At 36.2% G+C, this 22,034-nt stretch overlaps 1 protein-coding gene across 3 annotated transcripts; it reads right to left on the bottom strand.

Annotated features, from left to right (window-relative positions):
- Nucleotides 1–678: 678 nt before the first annotated feature.
- smim5 (small integral membrane protein 5) lies at nt 679–8,346 on the bottom strand. Of its 3 annotated transcripts, none has more exons than XM_059324021.1 (3): nt 7,997–8,346; nt 2,674–2,875; nt 679–1,503 (listed from the first exon to the last, which is right to left on the bottom strand). In XM_059324021.1, the coding sequence occupies exons 2-3, from the start codon at nt 2,789–2,791 to the stop codon at nt 1,412–1,414; spliced, it is 210 nt and encodes a 69-aa protein (XP_059180004.1). In that variant the 5' UTR covers nt 2,792–2,875; nt 7,997–8,346; the 3' UTR covers nt 679–1,411. The 3 variants fall into 3 exon arrangements, with proteins under 3 accessions (XP_059180004.1, XP_059180005.1, XP_059180006.1); XM_059324022.1 differs by lacking the exon at nt 7,997–8,346 and adding an exon at nt 5,390–5,560; XM_059324023.1 differs by lacking the exon at nt 7,997–8,346 and adding an exon at nt 5,262–5,374.
- Between the last annotated feature and the right edge of the window lie 13,688 nt (nt 8,347–22,034).

Genomic DNA, 22,034 nt, shown 5'->3' with positions numbered 1-22,034 from the left:
CGTACAATATTTGCCTCAAAATGTAGTGAAGTAGAAGTATAAAGTTACATAAAATGTAAATACTCAAGTACAAGTACCTCAAAATGGTACTTGAGTACAGTGCTTGAGAAATTGTACTTAGTTGGGTGATTGTCATGAAGCCAGTCTAAGTTCTGTCTGTGAAGATTATAAGGACATACTTTATTCAGCCAAATATATTTCACTTTTATATGAATGAACAATATAGCCATAATGAGGCACAATTCGTTGTTTTGTGTTAAAATAATATTTTCTATATTTTTAAACATATTTTTGATTCACAAATGCATTTCTGTAATGTGTCCAGATAAATGGTTTCATGGTTTCCCCACACTCATATACATAAATATTTAATAAACTTTATAAAAAATAAATATTTGTTTAAAAATTTACAATTTAACAGAATATAATCAAACATAATTGTTTTTATTCAACAATGTGTTACAGTAATTAATTTTGCCCACAGTGTCTCTAAAAATGTCAGAAAATACCTTAATTAAAAAAAAAAAAGATTATAAAAAATTATATTAAACAGTGACTTTAGATTGTATATGTTATGAAGGGTCAAAGAAAATATGTATTCAATACTCTTGGACTTTTGCTATGAGCTGTACCATGTTCATGAGGATCACTCAGTTATTTTCCACCACTCGAAACATGTCAGTAGTACATTTGTTTTTTTAATATTCTTTGAACATTTATTACATTTCGGTTACATCCACAAATGCAATATTGCAATGCCTCAGTAAAAAAGACAAAAACAACCCTCACTATATTACAATATAACAAGAATACATATGTAAAGTAAACAATGAAAAGCTTATATTTTCCATTGGCACAATTTGCACAAAAGAGAAAGTCCTCGCTGGGCCAGCAGAGGGCGCTACACTGGCAGTTTTCTATACATACATAAGTTGGAAATTCTGTACATTTGCCAAGTTGTTTTTCACATTCCTGATGAATATCAACAGGATACCAAAGCATTTATTTGTGATAATTGAGTCACTGTGACATTCAAACACAAATCAGCGTCCTTACTGATCTTTTCATCAATTGCTCCACTGTAAGGGTTTTGTTGTTGGAAAAGGCTGCCACACAGTGTTTCATTGTCCTAGTCTGTAATGAATCTTGATGAGTCGTACCACTCTGCTGTTTTATATGGATTCCAGTGGCATGGCTTTCTGGATTTGGATCCAGTTTTTATCCCAGTGCTGAAAATGCCATGGAAACATGTCCCCATGAGCCCGTTTGATGATTTCCTCCAAGAAATCAGGACTCTGAAAAGGCACATTTCCTGTTTTGTAACTGTGTGGGGGTGTCGTGTGATTTCATGAAGGATGGAAGAAAGGATGGAGGTTTTGTTTACTAGTGGAGTCTGTTGTGTATCTCATCCTCAGACAGGCTGTACTCTGGAGGCCTGGTATTTTGGCTTCCCACAGCAGCAGCAGTGGACGCAGGACAGCACGATCAAGAAGAAAAACGTGGCTGAAAGGAGACACAGTAGACAGGCTGGGTTAGAACATGGTGGAGGGACAAGTTCATATCATATTTAAAAATGTCATGATAGATTATTAAACAGGCCTGCAGGGCACAGGCCTAGGGGCTCCTGGCCTTCACATATAAAATGTCACTCTAAGAAACACGTACTGACCATGAAAAAATGCTAAATGACCAGAATGACACAATAATTGCTGCAGAGAGATGTAAAACAATCACAAAGAGACACATAATTACCCATAAAGACACAAAACGACCAAAGAAAACAAACCAACCACAAAAAAAGAAAAATAGTTGGCATGTTGGCTATCATAACGCTCATCCTTTATAACATAATACATTAAGAACTGTACAAAGACAGTATATTTTAGGTTCAAACAGATACACTTTTTTAAATACTCTGAATTCTGAATTTAATGCATTCTGTTTCTATTTAGGTTTAGGTTTAACACAATGTGGATGCACTGGAGATGTACAAAGAGACACAAAATGATGACAAAAAAACACAAAACTAGAGAAAAGGGTCTAAAATGACCAGAAAAGACACAAAATGACTACAAAGAGACACAAAACTAGACAATAAAGGTCTCAAATGACCAAAAAAGAGAAGCGCAATGCCACCAAAAATACATGAGATGACCACAAGGAGACATAAAATGACTACAGGAACATGAAATGCCTACAAAAATAAAGACAACTTTCTCAAATGACAAAAAAATACACAAAATGACTACAATGAGACATAAAACTAGACAAAAGCGTGTTAAATGACTAGAATAGACACAAAGTGACTACAAAGAGACACAAAATTTGAGAAAATGGTCTCAAAGGACCAAAAAAAAGAAGCAAATTACCACCAAAAAGAAATAAGATGACCACAAGGAGACACAAAATGACTGCAAAGAGAGACAAAACCACAAGAACATGCATCATGATTACATAGAGCCAAACAGAAAACAACAATAACAAAAGAAGCAAAACCACCCAAAAAAGTATGTGTCTTATTCCTATGTAAGAGAGTTGGGGGGGCTTTTGCATGTCTGTGCTCGGGGCCCATTGTCTCATTATCTGCTCATGCTTAGAGCAATAATCTTACATGAACCATCGGTCAACAGACAATATGTAATATGAAAGGGTTCATAAAGCCACACAACTCACCAAAAAACAGGGTGAGCACAGCGAAGGCTCCCTGCTCCAGAGGACTGGCTTGTGGGAGACCCTGCAGTTTGGTCCAGACCTTCTGGAGGATATCCATCACCTCCTCTTGCACCTCCATGCTGACTCTCAGATGCAGGAGATGTAAATATATATAAAAATCCTCAGATTTTGTTTTCAGGAAGGAAAGCTCACACAGCTACACCTAAAAGAAACAAGATAATACCGTCAATGAGCATATGCCTCACTTTCCTCTGAAATGATATTCTGGAGGTAGAAATGAAGAAGTTATTTTCATCTTCAGCTCCACCCTACAGTACTGCAATTTTATACCTCCACCCTGCAATTACCCCTCAAGCCCTTAAAGCATATATGCCTTTTAACCCTAAATACCCTGTGCTTTGTTAACACTCTCTCATTATATATCAGCATCCCTAATTAGCCCACTGAGTGACCTTCTGTATACATAAGTGTGTGTGTGGATACTACATGTGTCTACATTGTGTGTGATTTCCTGCTCCAGCCTGGTTACATTTGTATCCACACACAGAAGGCACCGTCCTGCATGTTCAGTTTAATTATAAACGAGGCAGACTATTTCAGGCCTGGCATTTCAAGGCCGAGGCCTGTCATCATCATCGCTGGAGCAGCTGTGTGTGGGTGAGAAGCCACAGGCTGATACTAGACAGGCTGCACGGGAGATATGGACACCGAGCTGTGAATTGGCAACAGGACAGGACAACCAAGACAGCCATTCATCAGAGATCAGCTCTGAACGGATGTGTTTGCTGTTAAGTACAGCCAGGGGCTAAAGTTAAACTTAAACTACAATACTCCATTATTTGCAGGAAAAGCTACACAAATTTTATCCCAGAATGAAACCGATAGCGCATTCATTCTGGACATGTAGTAAACTTCATTCATATTGGAAGTGTATTTTTCAGTGTTTTTCTGAGGCTTTTGGTAAGAATCTGGTACCCGCCCCCCTGGTGGCCATCCTGGGGGCCACAAGTGTCCTTTCTTCGGTCAATACATTTGAAAGAAGAGCTATTCAGTTTGGGATGGTGCTTGCAAAAAAGCTGATTTTACGTGTGTGGAAGATGGACTCTGTGCCTACATATAATTTGTGGCTGGGAGAATTGTTACACTTTACATATGGAGAGACTGAGATTCTATAACGAAGGTAGAGGAGATAAGTTTGATAAAGCATGGGACCCAGTATTGAATTATCTTAATAATGTGATCCTATAGACTGGCTATTGTATAAAACCTCACAGTGCAAATGAGTATGTGATTTTGTATAGGTCGAATTCATTCTTTTGTTTTTGTTTGTTACTTTTAGAGGTTTTTGTTTGTAGTATCCATCTTAACTATGACCATGGAATATTGCTGTAATCCAAGATGTGCTGTGTTATGTGATCTTTGTTAGGTGTTCTTTCTTTTGATTTGTTTTGTCTCTTGAAAATTAATAAACATATTTCTTTAAAAAAAAAAAACTTAAACTACAATGAAGATCAGCACAATAATTAATGTCATAGTAATACTGTGCCCTCAACAATACACACTAGCTATACTGCCCCACAAAGGATGATAGTATGAACTACAGGAGTAATCAAATTGACAAAAGTGTTTTGAGTTTCACACAAAAATCTCTCTTTCAGGTTTCTTATTTTATACACATGTCATCAGGGTTTGAAGTAATAATAAATACAGGTAATATAGAGGCTGCTAGATTTTATTCACCCAGCAGCCAAAAAAAACCCTAAACACAATGGCCATCTACTGAGTGGTTTAACTAGTATGAGAACAGAAACTTCATCTCTGTTCTTTTGCAGTCCATAGTATGGATTATTTTTTTTGTGACGCACCAAACGCGAAGGCTAATGATTAGTATGTGAAAACCTACCTGGCAATAAAGCTGCTTCTGATTCTGATGCATCTCTTTTTGCTATGTTAAAATCAATGTAATGATAACATTTAATTCCATTTAACCCTATAAAGCCTGAACCATGAAATAATTGCCAGAAAATTCAATTTTTTTTAAAACCGAGTGCTTATTAACTTGCTGACGAATTTTAAAAAATAAATAAATTGCATATATGAATTCTAATTTGTATCATATTTGATACATCAGGTCTTTTTGTGCAATTTGTTGCTCACAGTTTGTTTTTCTTGAACTAACAAAAACATCAAACAACAACATTTTTAACTTTTCCTTTTTCCTCAAACATGCAAAATACATATTTTTTCCATATAAGACAGCATCATACATCTGCTGATATGAAGTTTTTTAATGCAGCAATGCAGCAATGAACCTGCATATCATTTTTGCTACATCCGGTATTTTTGTGCAATTTGTTGCTCAGTTTGTTTATCTTCAACACATGTATACATCAGGTTTTTGATGATGTAGAAGTCTCAAAAATTACTGTATCTAATATGATACACTTGGCTTTATAGGGTTAAATACGTTATGCATAACAAGTTATGAACTAAGCCAGGAGCTTAGATGACAGTAACTGCTACTAACGTCATGAGCTATTGCCTGATTTAACTTAGTAATGTGAAATAACAAACAATAACAAACTTACCAAGGTGTCGGTTCATTCAAATAGATAGTTTAAGCTTACAAATAACGGCTAGAGCAAAATAAATAAGGCTAAGTAAATGTAGCGTCTGTCTAACCAACGTTAGTTAAGGCTAAGCGTGTCTGTCTCACCTGTTAATAAGCTTGATGTAGTTGTTAAAGTAGGTCAGCTCTCACTGAAGCCAGCAGCTATCATACCACTGGACACTAAATCACCGTTTTGTTCATATCACTTTTTAAAAAATAAGCTAGTACATACAATAAGTAGTGTAAGTTACTGTAACTGTTACCTCAGAATCCCTGACACTTGCGTTGCTAGGCAACACGTTAATAAGAAGGAAAATGCTAGTTTAGCATACAGTTATGTTAGCCTAGGCTATTATACTATATACTATACTATACTATACTATACTACTACACTACACTATACTATACTACACTATAGGCTAATATACTTCACCATACTATACTATAGGCCTTTTATACTATACTATACTATACTATACTATACTATACTATACTATACTATAGTGTATGTACAAAGTGTATGCACTTTATGTGTTTTTTATGCACACTGTTCATTGCACCTTATTTGTTTCATAGCACCAACATTTCTATACTGTATATTCATATTTATTCTGCACTGGAATTCTATTCCACTCCTTAATACATACTCTTCTTTAGACACTTTATTTTTTTATTGTATTTTATTGTATTTTTATATTTTATTGCTTGAAGTATGCCTAGGTTGTTCTTCTTTTTATTTAATTGTGTTGTCATTGTCTCTGTGTGTAATGCTGCTGCTACGCTGTAATTTCCCAGCTTGGGATAAATAAAGTATATCTATCTATCTATCTATCTATCTATCTATCTATCTATCTATCTATCTATCTATCTATCTATCTATCTATCTATCTATCTATCTATCTATCTATCTATCTATCTATACTATACTATACTATACTATAGGCTTCTATACTACTATACTTTTCTATACTAGGCTATATGTTACTGTACTATACTATACTGCCCTACAAAGTCTAACTGCAGTAGCTACATTTTTGGCCGAAATTGAGTTATAACTAAAAATGAACTTCTTGATGTTTCATCTTGTGACAAAGTTTTAGATTCCAATTTTGATTTTTTTTTTCAGAGAAATAATGACCAAGCAGTAATTGCACTTACCACAGTCTGCTTTGGATATATATACTAATTTAAACATAAAAATAATAGAAATTATAAGTTTATTTGATAGGGAAATTATAACCTAGATAGTGATTAAGTAAGTAAGAGATAAAATGATATTAAGACTAAAATATAACATTACTTTATAATATTAAGTCTAAAATACATAAATCTCCAAATAGTGTTGTTAAACACTTTTAAATACACTGATAACAAAATCAATTTGAAAATGTTTATTCACTGAAAACAAAATATAAAAGCTGAAAGAAGACAACAACATTATAGTTACTGCACTCGGTTTATCATTACTATTAGAACCTTTTACAGCAAAACCAGAGTGCAGTAACTACATTTTTTGGGGTCAAAGGTCAAATAAATCATGATTTTTGAGCATAAAAATCACATCATCAATGCATAGGTGTCATATCACTTATCTACATGTAACCAATTTGGCTGGCCAGTTAAAAAACATTAAAAAACTTTAAAGCAGTTTTTCTCAGTTTTACCCTTTGCGTAGTTACTGCAGTTAGACTTTGTAGGGCAGTATACTACTATACTATTTCATATCCTATACTATCATATACTATAATAACAATACTGTACCGTAGGACTGCTATACTATAGGCTGCTAGAGTTGAACTATATCAGTGTATGTGTAGGGTAACGGTATGATAATCCAATAGGTGCAGGCATACACATACACTGAATGTAACAGCCGATACATTGATGTAAACTCACCTACTCAAGTACATTTATAGGACAAGATAAAAAAAAAAGACTATTATTGAGATCTTGCAGGTCTTGATGTTATCTATTTGTACAGGAAGTGTATGTCTGACACCAGACACAAGCCTGCAGCCTTGCATTGATTAAACAGTGTTTTTGTGGTTGGCATACTCTTAGAATGTTTCGGGTTTGAGATGAAGCAACAATCTGCAGCTCTTACAGGAAAAAACTAATTTCCTGGCATCACTAGACTAGAATATGCAGAAAAACAGTGTTCATTGGATATGTTTTGATTCAACCAAATCAAATCAATCAATCAATCAAAATTACTTCAACTAATCACTTCCTAGTATTTCCTCAAAGTTCACCAATATAGCCATTATGCATACACGTGGGTGTTTTTGTTCATTGGTGAATACATTCTTGTTATCTGGTTATCTGGGAGCCTCTTCAGCTGATTGTGAAAATCTCACTGGCTGTCAGTCTGAAGAATGCCTGACCTCTGCTGCTGGCCCTCTCTGCCCTGCGATCTCCTCTTGTCTTTGTCCTTACATTGCACTCCCACACCAAGCTTCATAATTAGCAGAAGACCAAAACATGCTGCAGAAATCTTACTGTGCTGAAGAAGACAATAACTTCTTTGTGTTGAATCTTGCATTATAAGACAGTGTACAAAGTTTGTGTCACTGAAATAAGCTTGGAAATAGTTAAATACACAAACTTAGATGATTTTCTTTATTTGATGGAATACAAATGATTTTATATTAAAAATAGTATAACTCTCTATTGACAGGTAATGTATGGAAAGTAAAAAAAACACACTCTTACCTCTGCTTAAAAGCGTCACACTTTCCACTTGTAAACTGTTCTTCTGGAGAGCCAAACTCAGCTGTACATAAAACTGTCCCCACGATGTTTCACAGACCTCTACTTCTTGTTTTCACCCTCCCCCTCTTTTCATTCCTCTCATTGGTCTTTCTTAAGTTTGTTAGCCTGCTGGTCTCAGGCTCTTCATCTAATTAGTCTGCTCTGGTTCAGACTGAGAGACCAGCATTTGGTGTGTGGAGGTAATTTGACTCTTTCAGCAGATCAGCAGCCGTTTTGTATGACTGCAACTGTTCCTCCTGCGCTGTGTGTTCACTTTCTCCCACTTACTACCTCCTGTTCTCAGGGAGTTTGTGTACCTCCTCCTTCTCCTCCTCTTTCACCCTCCCTCTTTCTCCTCCCAGTCATCTCCCCCTCCACCACTCCAACCAGGTCCTGAATCGACTTGCTGCTTACGCTGTCTCACTCTCCCCCTCACCCTCTGTTCTGTCTGTACATCTGAACACCCATTCTCTGTTTTTTTCCTTCTCTCTCTTGGTTGCTAAAGACCAGCTGTGCCAGGGCCTCCTTTTTGTCTTCAGTCACCGTGGAGACAAGGCTCCTTCTAAAAGGAGCAGGGGGTTGTGTGTGTGTGTGTGTGTGTGTGTGTGTGTGTGTGTGTGTTGTGCATCCATCTGGTGTCCCGCCAGCTGACTCCCATATTTCTGGAAAGAATGTATGTTTGCATTTACTCCTGATTCACTCTTGCTTCCTTGAAAGTTGTGCAACAGACATTTTCAGCAATGGAGTGACAACTGATAAATATACTGGAGGTTGATTTTCCCTCTACAAATCCTCCTCCATCTGTACCAGAGGTGGAGTCTCCTTCACTACGGAAAAGGTCTCACAAAGAATGAGAGAAAGAACAATGAGGCTGTTCCTTTCTCTTAGTTGTTGTTTGTTTTCTGAAATAGCAGCCTGGCGTGGTGTGTGCTGTGATGAAAGTCAGTTGTGTGGGTGTCTACATGCATTAGAGGATATCTGGGCTTTCCAAGCTGAGCCCATTCGTCCACAAATGGCCATTACTCATTTCCCAAAATGTATCACAGCACTATGAAGAGTTCCTGTTATGGAAGCTGTTGAAAGCTGATGTTAAGCCTCAAGTTATGCGCCTTGGTCAGATGGTCTTATGCAGTGGCGGACTCAGGGGGGGCAACCGCCCTCTGGAGTGGTGAAAACAAGAGGAAGTACCTTATTGGCTGCTCTTAACACGTGCAAAAAATGATTGGGTGCCCTCTAGGGTGCCCCTTCATACAATAAATTATGATGATGTGCTCTTTATAGCAAGAATATGGCAAACCCAAAAAACGTGTAGTGGTTAGCTAAAGGTGCAGACGTTCCTCTCTTTGGTAGTCGACAAACGGGGAATGCAAAAGAGGCGTTGGTTTACTTTTGGCATTGTTATGACGAATGTGAGGTGTTTTTCTCTCATCTAGTTCTCAAAGTGCACAAGATCGATGCATTTTACTTAAAAATGTACAAATTTTCTCTCGGGGGGCCATGCCCCTGGATCACCTACATGGTTCAGTTCGATGGTTTTAATTATCAGTACCATATCATTAACTTTGATCTGGATCTCCTTTAACTTAATGCTAATCGTAATCAAGGATGAGGACTATTTCATCATACATGATGCATCATAGCTTTTTGTTTGCTGTTGGGGCCCCATGTTTTGCAGAATGTGCCCTTTTTATTTTTTCGCCCCTGCCCTTCAAACAGTGTGAGTCTGCCACTGGTCTTATGGTCGCTGTTCCCAAACTTTTAGATCTGAGGTAGCCCCACAGCCCTGTCAGATTAACTCACGTAGGCTACTCCTTCAATGATTCCCAACGTATGTTCCGAATTCATGATATTATTATTCACTAGATATTATTATTCATTAGCTTTTTTATTTATTTTTCATACAGTTGAACCAACTAGGTTGGTGTGGTCAGCAATTGTACTACTAAAATCCCACTACTGCTGCTTGGACTGAAGCTGAATACTTCAGCTGTTTATCAGTTAGGCCTACTTTGAGCTAATCATTTAGCTGTTTATCTGGTGCCATGCCATTGTTGTTGGAACAATGATCTTTCCCCTTTATCCATCACTTTTAGATGACTATTTAAACGGTTTAGCCATCACTCTAAGCTTAATATTTAACCTGTTTATCCATTACTTTTAGCAAAATATGTATACTGTTTATCTATTTATTTTTAGCAAACTATTGGAAGTTTTTATCCATCAGTTTTATTTAATTGTTCAAACTGTTTATCCATTATTGTTAAGCTAACTATTTAAACGGTTTATCTATTACTTTCAAGCTAATTATTTAAATGGTTTATCTATTACTTTTAAGCTAACTGTTTAAACGGTTTATCTATTACTTTTAAGCTAATTATTTAAATGGTTTATCTATTACTTTTAAGCTAACTGTTTTAATGGTTTATCTATTACTTTTAAGCTAATTATTTAAATGGTTTATCCATTACTTTTAAGCTAACTGTTTTAATGGTTTATCTATTACTTTTAAGCTAACTATTTAAACGGTTTATCTATTACTTTCAAGCTAATTATTTAAATGGTTTATCTATTACTTTTAAGCTAACTGTTTAAACGGTTTATCTATTACTTTTAAGCTAATTATTTAAATGGTTTATCTATTACTTTTAAGCTAACTGTTTTAATGGTTTATCTATTACTTTTAAGCTAACTATATTAACGGTTTATCCATTACTTTTAAGCTAACTATTTAAACGGTTTAGCGGTTACTTTTGGCTAACTATTTTAACCGTTTCTTAAGCTAATTATTTGAATCAGAGAAAAATAGATCAAAGAAAATCGTTTTTTTGTCAATACAGGTAATTACCAGGTTGTTTTTTGTCAAACCTATACCAAACCTAAATTGTGACACCACTACTCCAGACTCCAGTCTGTTGTGTACTAATATTGCTGTCTAGTAGACACAGAATAATACATGTTGTTAGCATCTTTTTAGCTTGTAAATGGCTGACACTGCATTAATGGTTGTGAAACATTCAATAATATGACAATGTTACATTGTGGTTTCGCTCCCTGTACTGACAAGTCTGCTCTGCAATGGAAGTTTTCGGGTTTCATTACCAGCTTTTAATAGTTTTTTGAAATTGTGACGTAGCCTACCTAATTTAGCTTGCTTGGTGTATGTTTCAATCTCACATTGTAGGGAAGTGCGCGAAGGTCTTCCCATTCAGCAGAAATATGTGAAAACACCTCTCTAGTGACAAACTTTGTACGGATACAAGTTAGTATAGTAAATGTCAGACATTCTAGGGGACATTAACATGAGAAATACACATGTTGAGTGGATGGAGACTTAATTCTCCTTGAAAGATCGTTGGTGTGTGTGGGATATTCACACTCATTGCTCATCAATTCATTAGCACATTCATCATTGGATGAGACAGAATTTCTCAAAGACAAAATGTTCCTAAAGCAAAATGTTTAACATCCTTAAAAGTATGATAACTGTGCTTTGTAGCAGTGGCAGTTTGGAAGAATGCATTTCGGCCTACATAATGGGTGATTCTCATGAACATGGTACAGCTCATAGCAAAAATCCAAGAGCATTGAATACATATTGTCTTTGACCCTTTATACAATCTTTTTTCTTTTCCAATCAAAAGTCACTGTTTAATATGAATTTATAATCTATTTGAATTTGAACATTTTTAAATAGAAATAAAAAAACAATGAAAGTTTTTTTTTCTTTGGCAAGCACTTAAATATGCTCAATTGTAGCTGGTATCACCAAAATGTATTTTATTAAAATTTAAACATATTTTAATGCAAACGATTATATAATTACCGTAACATTTAACGATTTTTTCTCATCAATTTTCATTCAGATTTTGTTCTTTATACATTGTTAAAAACCATTATGTTTGATTATATTCTGTTAAATTATACATTTTTAAACAAATATAGATTTATTTTCATAAAGTTTATTAAATACTTATTGTATATAAAAGTGGGGAAACCATGAAATGTTTGTCTGGATGCACTGAATTTGTGAATCAAAAATATGTTCAAAAATATAGAAAATATTATTTTAGCACTAAACAATTAATTGTGCCTCATTATGGCTATATTGTTAATTCATATAAAAGTGAAATATAATTAGTTTAATAAAGTATGTCCTTATAATCTTCACAGACATAACTTAGACTGGCTTCATGAGAATCACCCTCATGAAGCACTCACTCATTAGCTCATCCTCAATGTAAATTTACATTTCATCTCTATTCTAAATACTGTGTAAGAAAATAATAAAAATAATAAAAAAAAAAAAAAAAAAAAAATTCTACTCCTCAAAGAATTGTCACAAGCACTTATTGATGCACTAATAGCTCTTATTGCACCATACCTTGATTGTTTGCTTTTATTCTTCCCTTTATTCTTCCTGCTTTGGATAAAAGCGTCTGCTAAATGACTAAATGTAATGCAAATGTAAAAGGCTGATTATTGTTGTGATGTCATTGACATTAATGGGAAGGGTCAGTGGTTTATGAGTAAGTAGGGAGTACAATGTGCAACAAAGGGCTGATTTGCATTGACCCCCTGTGTGATGGGTTTGTGGGGAGCCCTTGTGAATGGATGCCAGTTGAGTCAGTCACCATTCAGGCTTTGTTTTAGGCTGACTGAGTGCGTAACACGATAGCACAGTGACCCCGTGACCCCTGACGCTGTCAGACTCAGAGTGCATTCTACACCTCTACAGTCACCCTTTAAGCTTTAAGATCTAAAGCCTTGAGCATTATACATGTACAATTAATTATGTCTTTATTTTCATCCCAACTTACACAACTGTACAGGAATAAAATAACATTGTAGGTCATCCTTACAGTTTTTTAAAAAACCCTTAAGATGTTAAATTTAAAAAGCATCAAATTAACATTTAAGATGCAGGAACTACTTGCCCTTAATAATAAAAGTGGTGGTAGTGCTGATATTACTATTATTATTATTATTAATAATAATAATAATAATAATAATAATAATAATAATAATAATAATAATAATAATGTTTGATAAGTCAGATTTGTATGTAAAAATTTCAACACTGGGACACAAGAACTATATTTGTAAAGGCCTTGCTTTGATTTGTATCACAGTGTTTTGTGCCTTAGAATGAATTGTGCTCTCTAAAAATCTGCAGGTTGTTCTTGCTGCTTGCTTTGCATAATTCAAAGGGAATAATGCCACACTATAATGATAATAGACCTTTCTCCCTGTGTTTCCTGTGAGGTAGAGGCAGTAAGAGAAGTGATCTGAGAATTTTGTGTGCGTGTGTGTGTGTGTGTGTGTGTGTGTGTGTGTGAACTGTGTTAGCTACATGATTATGATAATAATAACCCCATTTAAAGTGGTCTTGAACAGCCCGTATATTCCTTTTATCATAGCTCTTTTTCCTGTTTCCACACACTCAGCCTTCACCACAGCTGTGCCATTAGCTGCTAACAGCTCAGCCACTACCTCATATCGTCAGGCTGATGATACATTTACAGAGGGTACATAACACACATTGCTTTCATCACACAAAACATCCATTTGAATTGCTACATTGGACATTTTTTTCCTCTGCTTTCAACTAGTACAAATGATCTGAGAGGATGTCTGCTTCCAATCAAGTCTTTTTAAATCTTTGTATGGTCAAACTTTTTTCTCCAGTGTAACTTGAGTTAGGCAGCATTTCTGTTCATGTGTTTGTATGTGATGGTTGAAACAAATGGTTCAACTCTGGAGGACAATGGCACTTCTTAAATGTCTACTGATGGTGTGTTACATATCACGTTGCATACTGTCATACAGCACAATAATCACTGGAATCACTGCAAGTCATATCTCCCTGCGCTGTACCATCCCAGTCATCACAACAGCTGGTATTGATAACGCAACTATTTCAGTATGTGTGTATATCAAGTAATTCAGCCACAAAGACAAAGACTAACTTTTAGAAATAGGGGGAAAATACATATTTGGAATAAGTTATACTGTAAAGAAAGACTGATAAAAACTGTGGAAATATTTAATCAAATTAAGGAGATGAACTAAATGGTCCGCACCTCAACACTAACACTCATATGCATACACACACACAGATACATAAACACGCATACATGCACCACCCCTTACTTTCCCATTTGTTTTGTTTAAATAATTGTATTATTTTTTTATTCATTATTATTCTTTGTTTGTTTCTTTCTTTCTTTTCTTTGAGATCCTCTTTTGGGAAATACCAGTTTGCCTCATATATATGTTTGTCTGTTTACCTTATGGTTTGTGATTTACTTTGTGAATATATACCTGGAAAAAAGGGGGGGGGAATGGTCGGTACAATATTGCAACAAAAACAAAATGACTGATTATGTTTGTGAAGGAAAGAAGCCTTGCAATAAAGTATTTTTAAAAAAAGAAGTAATTCAGCCACAATCCTCAGAAGGCATAGTCGACTCACAGCCATCAAACCCTGCCATGTTGTCAGAGAGAGTAATCACAGCTCTTCTGACTGGATCTCCAGTCTGGTGTCTGGAGTACAAATGGACATGTGAGTTAGTGATGTCTTTCGATTATTAATAAATCAAAGATGCCATCACAAAGGTTGATTCACTGTGTGTCAGCAGCACAGGAACACAAATCCATCCATCAATCCACCCACCCACCCATTCATCCATCCATCCATCCATCCATCCATCCATCCAATCTGTTGGAGAAGTTATGTAAGTATGCAACGTGGTCATTTTATGAAAGGGGGCGTGGATAAAGCATAAGGGGTGGGGCTTGATGAAAGATGGTTATTTAGAAGTGTTAAGGGCTGTACTCTGATGAAGCATGAGAAGTTTGGAGCAGATGGGACAAAGTCTGTAAAAGTTATAAAGATCTGTTGTTTTATGGCGAGACGCCATATTTTGCCGCCATGCCACGCCCACATAGTGTGACCGGCAGTAAAGCTTTCAATAGCTTTTGATCCCAAAGGCCTTGTGATGCTACTGACCAAGTTTGAAGAGAATTGGGTGAAATCTGTAGGAGGAGTTCGTTAAAGTATGCGGCATGGAATTGGCCAAAAACAATGAAAAGTGCGATATTCAATCCAAGATGGCCGACTTCCTGTTCGTTTTCGGGTATGGGTTCTTGAGACTTTTTGGTGCGTCTTCTCATGATACATGTATGTACCGAATGTCGTGTCTCTAGGTGAAAAAATCCTATATTGTGAGGCTCTTTTGAATATTTCAATGGGGCGCTAGTGAGTCACTTTGCAAGGTCCGTTCCCGCGAATACCAGAATATGTAAATTTCACAGGAGATTGACGTATATTCCCAAAATGGTGAGTTTTTGAATATGATAAAGGCTCCAAATTAGCGATTTACTTTTGGTATGAAGAAGAAGAAGAAGAAGAAACGGACCAATTACAATAGGGTCCTCGCACCTTCAGTGCTCGGTCCCTTCAAAGTCGGACTTCAAAGTTGGTCAGTACCATCACAAGGCCTTTGGGATCAAAAGTTATTCAAATCTTTACCGACAGTCACATTATGTGGGCGTGGCATGGCGCCAAAATATGGCCTCTCGTCATAAAACACGAGATTATTATAACTTCTCCATTCTTTGTCCGATCTGCTCCAAACTTCTCATGCTTCATCAGAGTCCAGCCCTTAACACTTCTAAATCATAATATTTCATAAAGCCCCACCCCTTATGCTATATCCACGCCCCCTCTCATTAAATGACCACATTTCATATTTTAATGAACTCCTCCTACAGATTTAACCTGATTGACTTCAAAGTTGGTCAGTACCATCACAAGGCCTTTGGGATCAAAAGTTATTCAACAGCACACGAGACCGTATAACTTGACCCTACATTCTCCAATCTGTCCCAACTTTCTCATAAGTGATGAGGGTCCAGTCCTGAACACACCCACATATCAATATTGACACTCACAGCGCCCCCCACTGGCAACAGGTAGTCACATGTTTCATACTTAGCCCTAGCAGTAGGCTTCACTTAGAGACACGAAATTTGGTACACACATGAATCATGTGGAGACGCACCAAAAAGCCTCTTGGACCCATACCTCAAACCCAACTGGAAGTCTGCCATCTTGGTTTGAATATCGCACAAAATCGTTTTTTCCCATTTCCACCTCGCATACTTTAACAAACTCCTCCGACAGATTTCACCCCATGGACTTCAAACTTGGTCAGTATCACAAGGGCTTTGTACTTTGGGATCCAAAGTTATTGAAAGCTTTACCAACTGTCACACTATGTGGGCGTGGCATGGCGGCAAAATATGGCGTCTTGTCACAAAACTACACAAAACTACGCTGGATACAGGAAGTAACATGTTTTCCACAAACATGCCATTTGGGACGCATAGGGACTGAGCCTAGAGCGCCACGCCCAACGTGGCCTCCTCCGACGGCTCCACTCTGCTCGGTCCCGTTCAGTCCTGCTTGCAGGCCTAGTTTTTTGTTTATGTTTGGTCAAATTTACTTTAAATTGAAAAGCAGAGCATTTATTCATTTAAAATAATTTAAATAGTGAAAATAATTGAGTGGCCTATTACCATTTTTGTTATTGTGACAAATATGTCACATCAGGTTTTTGATTTTTAGGTTAAAACCCAGATGAGATGTATACGTCACAATGATATTTTTGTTACTTGTTTTATATTAATTTGTTCAGGAAATATGGTCAGAACAGGTTAAATGTAATACAGGACATTAACGGATTAGAATTGTTAAATGGGTTTAAACTTAGCCTAGTAACAAAAAATAAGCTTTTTGAAATTAGCTACTATTTCACATTTCTGTTTCCAGTCACACCCACATTTTGGAGAAGTCACTTCTTGTCACAGTCACACAGTCTCACTAAGGGACTTCATGAGTTAAGGGGAAGCATAAAGCTGAATATGCGAGATTATAGAACATTTAAAGTGTTTGTTACATGTGTGTCACCATGGGTTCTTATGGGTTAAACACTCGCCTCCTTTTAGAGGTGTTCCCAGCATATCCACCTGGTAAGACGTCCCAGAGAAGACCCAGAACATGGTGGAGGGATTAAATCTCTCTCCTGGCCTGTGAACCCCTTAGGGTCCCCCAGGAGGAGCTGGACATTGTGGCTGGGGAGAGGGATGTCTGGAATGTCTTGCTAAGCCTGCTGCTCCAGTGGCAAAAATGGATGGATGGAGTCAACATTGTTTAACGGTCACATTTTGCTACCTGGTTAAATTTAGGAAACAAAAACTACATGGTTAGGCTTATGGAAACATTGATTGGCGTAAAATAACTGCTAATGAAAGTGATGTAAAAAAAGATGTAAAAAAAGTAGCACACTTAGAGTAACTTTACTTGAAATGAGACCGTTGACTTGTGGTTTCACTGTGGAAGTGGACACTTGGGTCAAAGTCCTCTGTTTGTTTGACCCACCTTAAATGGACCTTGTCATAATTATCCTCATTTCTGCCTTGGCTTTTAGAAGCTGTAACCTTCAATCATAATTAATACAAACACTAGATGGCGCCACCTTACAATGCATGTAAATACGTGTTGTAATAAACCTGTGACCTGTGTCAGTAACAATGGCATCAGTGAGATCCCCTCCAAGCCTCAAGAACTAATACTAGATGTCAGATAATCAATTTTTGTAATTTATATCAATGTCATTCATTCTAGGACACTTCATCACATATTCTTTACTAGAAGGGCACCCAAAAGAGGGCAATTTATCATTTTTTCTTTATTTAAATGCACCCTACAAGGTACTTACTTATGTTTTCTCTACTAAAAGGGCACCATAGATGGCACTCCATCATCTACTGGAATAGAACTTGAGAGGACAATTTATCATGTTTTCTCCGTTCATGGGCACCCTACAAGGCACGTACTCATATTTTATTTGCTAGAAGGTCACTCTAGAGGGCACTTAATAACATTTTCTCTACTCAAAGATGGCACATCATCAAGTTTTCACTACTGGAAGGGCACTCAAGAGGGCAATTTATCATGTCTTCTCCATTTAATTAATTCTATATTTTGGTGCAGTGAAAGATCAGACTATTCGGAGGAGCAGTTCCCTTCACTTATCTATCATAAGAATTATGTATTGAATCACATTTTATATTTTATGCAGGATGGAGCTGTAAAGGAACAAAGGGATTTCCTCTGGTATGGAAAGGGAATAATGCATGAAAATATAATGGTATTCATTCAAACCTTAGGGTTTAGAGTGACCTCTCATGCTATTAGCATGTATAAGACTCAAGCACGCCATCTAGTGTTATAAACACTACATTGCACAAAAGTGAGCTGAATCATTTTTGCAGTGGTTGGATCTGTTAGAAGGTACAAAACAGAATTAGGCTGAGTTTAAGTACGTGTGTGTAACTTCACAGAGAACGCATTTAGTTTTTGTCATTTTCACAACTATATTTTAAAAAACCCACATTCTATCATCAATAGCCTGAACAGATTTCCTCAGTGTCAATCCCAGCAATAATCAGCAGTATTTCAGATCACATAGGATGTTCAAACTGGAACAAAATTTGTGCACAAAAAGGTAAACGGACCTTGTAGTGATAGAGATGTGATATTACAAATGAACACTACCTTTGGATGCATTGAAGTAAACATAGAAAGCAATTGCATCAAAAATAAATTGTACAATGAACTGCATAATCTATGAACTATTATAGATTTAAGAATTAAAATTTTGTTTGTTAAACATTGAAGAAGAAAGTAAAAATAAAGTTATAATTTAAATTGATGAAAGTAAAAAAAATTTAAAGACCTGGCAAAAATAAAAAGGGCAACAGCTGCATACTTTGGGACACCAAAACTCAGAACGTTTTCTACCAAGTATCGATGTTTATGGTATGGCATTACATCTTCATTAAGGCCACCCTAGAGGGCCCTTCTGCACATTTGTCTACTAAAAGGGCACTCTTGGGGGCTTTTTATTATGTTTTCTCTACTGGAAGGGCACTCTTGTGTGCACTTTATCACATTTTATCTAATTAAAGGCACCATAGAGGGTCTTTGATCACCTTTTCTCTAGAAGGGCACTCGAGAGGGCGCTTTATCATGTTTTCGCCACACTGTAGAGGGCACTTCATGACATTTTCTTAACTAATAGGGCACCAGAGAGAGGACACACATATTCTCTACTAGAAGGGCACCCAAAAGACGGCAATTTATCATGTTTTCTCCATTTATGGGCACCCTACAAGGCACTTATTCGCATTTTATTTGCTAGAAGGGCACTCTAAAGGGCACTTAATAACATTTTCTCCACTAAAAGATGGCACATCATCACGTTTCCTCTACTGGAAGGGCACTCAAGAGGGCAATTTATCATGTCTTCTCCATTTAAAGGCACGCTACAAGGCACTTACTCATGTTTCCTCTATTAAAAGGGCATTTCATGACATAATCTCAACTGAAAGGGCACCATAGATGGCACTCAATCTCGTTTTCTCTACCGGAATCCTACCGGAATCGATTCTGCTTGAGAGGGCAATTTATCATGTTTTCTCCATTTAAAGGCAGCTTAGAAAATAGTTCATCGTGTATAGTGTAATAGAAGGGCACTCCAGAGGGCAATTTATTATGTTTTTTTTACGTTATGAGGCATGTCATCACATTTTCTACAAAGGGCACCCTAGAGGGCAATTTATTGTGTAGCATATCATCTCCTGCTCCTCCCCTGAGTCCACCAGTACCCAGACCCCACTTTGATGACAATCTTGTCAGGGGTCCTTGGCTAAAAAACTGATTGAGAACCTCTTGAGTTAGTTTAACCTGCACATATTCCTAAATTATTCACCCTTTTTCCTGGGCTCCTCGACAGCTGGATGAAGTAATGTAGCGTTTAGATGTAGTCTGAAATTTGAGTTCTACAATATGATATTTTGTCAGCTTTTAACAGCTGAGCCTTTATAATTAAGGGGTCTACATTTATGATGTCATGCTGCATTTACATGTAAAAATCTAGAGGGCGCACTTGAACCCCGAAAGCTAGTTGAATGGAGACAAAAGCCATGTTTCCACTAGGGGGGGAAAGTGGCCACCGGGAAAGTCTCAGGCCACACCCTCTCAAAAGTCCACTCACTCTGCGTGTTTCCACTACAAGTTAGCCCCCAGAGGGATTTAGAGACTCTGGAGGTGACAAATGGTTTTCACCGTAGCTAACTGTGCACAACATCAGCAGCTGAAAGCAGCATGGCTAATTATGCACAGAGTCTCCGCTTATCATAAACATAGTGATTGTGAATTACCCGGCATCGCTAACTGCGCACAGAGTGTCTGCTTGTAGACAAACAGAGATCGCTAAGTGAACACCTCCTGCAGCAGCAGCACATACACATTGTACTGCTACAGAGCTAACTGTTAGCCTATTACCAATTTGCAGACTGGACGCTAAGGGGTTAACATGCTTTAGGAAACATCTAGAGGAGGATCAAGAAAAATCTAGAAAATAATCAAGAAAAATCTAGAAAAGCTCTAGGAAAAACTAGGAAACAAATCAAGAAAAAAGTCTAGAAATATCTAAAAAAGCTTTAGAAAAATTTAGAGAAGGATCTAGAAGTGAGGGTGATATTGAAAAAGAAATCTTGAAATGTAGAGCTTTTCTAGATTTTCTTGATTATTTTCTAGATTTTCTTGATCCTTCTCTAAATTTTTCTAAAGCATTTCTAGATCTTTTTCTGGATTTTCTAGATACTTCTTTTCTAGATCAAATTCTAGATTTTTTATTTATCTTTTTCAGAATTTTTTTTCTAGTTTTTACAAGAGCATTTCTAGATCATTTTCTAGATTTTTCTAGATCCTTTTAATTTTTCAAAAGCTTTTCAAGATATTTCTAGATTATTTTCTAGATTTCTCTTGATCCTTCTCTAGATTTTTCTAAAGCATTTCTAGATTCTAGGAAAAAAAATCTAGAAAATCCAGAAAAAGATCTAGAAATATCTAGAAATGCTTTCGAACAATATAAAGAAGGATCAAGAAAAATCTAGAAAATAATCAAGAAAAATCTAGAAAAGCTCTAGGAAAAACTAGGAAACAAATCGAGAAAAAAGTCTAGAAATATCTAGAAAAGCTTTAGAAACATTTAGAGAAGGATCTAGAAAAATCTAGAAGGTGATATTGAAAAACAATCTTGAAATCTAGAGCTTTTCTAGATTTTTCATAATTATTTTCTAGATTTTTCTTGATCCTTCTCTAGATTTTTCGAAAGAATTTCTAGATTTTTCTAGATCTTTTTCTGGATTTTCTAGATATTTGTTTTCTAGAACATATTCTAGATTTAAAAAAAATCTTTTTCTGGATTTTTTTCTAGTTTTTACAAGAGCATTTCTAGATCATTTTCTAGATTTTTGTAGATCCTTTTAATTTTTCGAAATCTTTTCTAGAAAAAAATATCTAGAAAATCCAGAAAAAAGATCTAGAAATATCTAGAAATGCTTTAGAAAAATCTAGAGAAGGATCAAGAAAAATCTAAAAAAACAATCAAGAAAAATCTAGAAAAGCTCTCAGAAGAACTAGGAAAATAAATCTAGAAAAAAGTCTAGGAATATAAAAAAGGCTAGAAAAATCTAGAAGATGACCTCGAAAAAATCTAGAAAATCCATGAAAAGATCTAGAAATATCTAGAAATGCTCCTGAAAAATCTAGAAAAGAATCAAGAAAAATCTAGAAAAGCTAGAGAGACTGCTGCAGGAGGACTGGGCCGCTTAAACTCGTTGTTAGAGTAAGAACGAGTCTCCAAAAGTCTCCAGTTGCTTTCTTGAAAAATAGTCGCTAAGGGGGCTTATCAGACATAAGTCGCTAAACCTAACCCTAACCCTTTTTTTTCTTTTCTGTTTTCTTTTCTTCATTTTTGACTTAACAAAAAAAACATTGGGACTTTGTGGAAAAATGTTAATGCAAAAGAAACTTCAAAAGGCAAAGTCTTAAATGCAGCAGGATTAGGGAGTTGCTGAATTGTCT

This window comes from Centropristis striata, chromosome 21 (genome assembly GCF_030273125.1).
Source record: "Centropristis striata isolate RG_2023a ecotype Rhode Island chromosome 21, C.striata_1.0, whole genome shotgun sequence".
In the NCBI taxonomy this organism is placed as follows: domain Eukaryota; kingdom Metazoa; phylum Chordata; class Actinopteri; order Perciformes; family Serranidae; genus Centropristis; species Centropristis striata.
The sequence above is the reverse complement of the archived record's forward strand: the minus strand, read 5'-3'. Positions and strand labels throughout refer to the sequence as shown.

Coding starts and splice junctions, on each gene's coding strand:
- smim5 (XM_059324021.1), bottom strand. CDS start 2,791: ATGGAGGTGCAAGAGGAGGTGATGGATATCCTCCAGAAGGTCTGGACC. Junction 1,504..2,673: donor TGTGCTCACCCTGTTTTTTG/GTGAGTTGTGTG, acceptor GTCTCCTTTCAG/CCACGTTTTTCTTCTTGATC.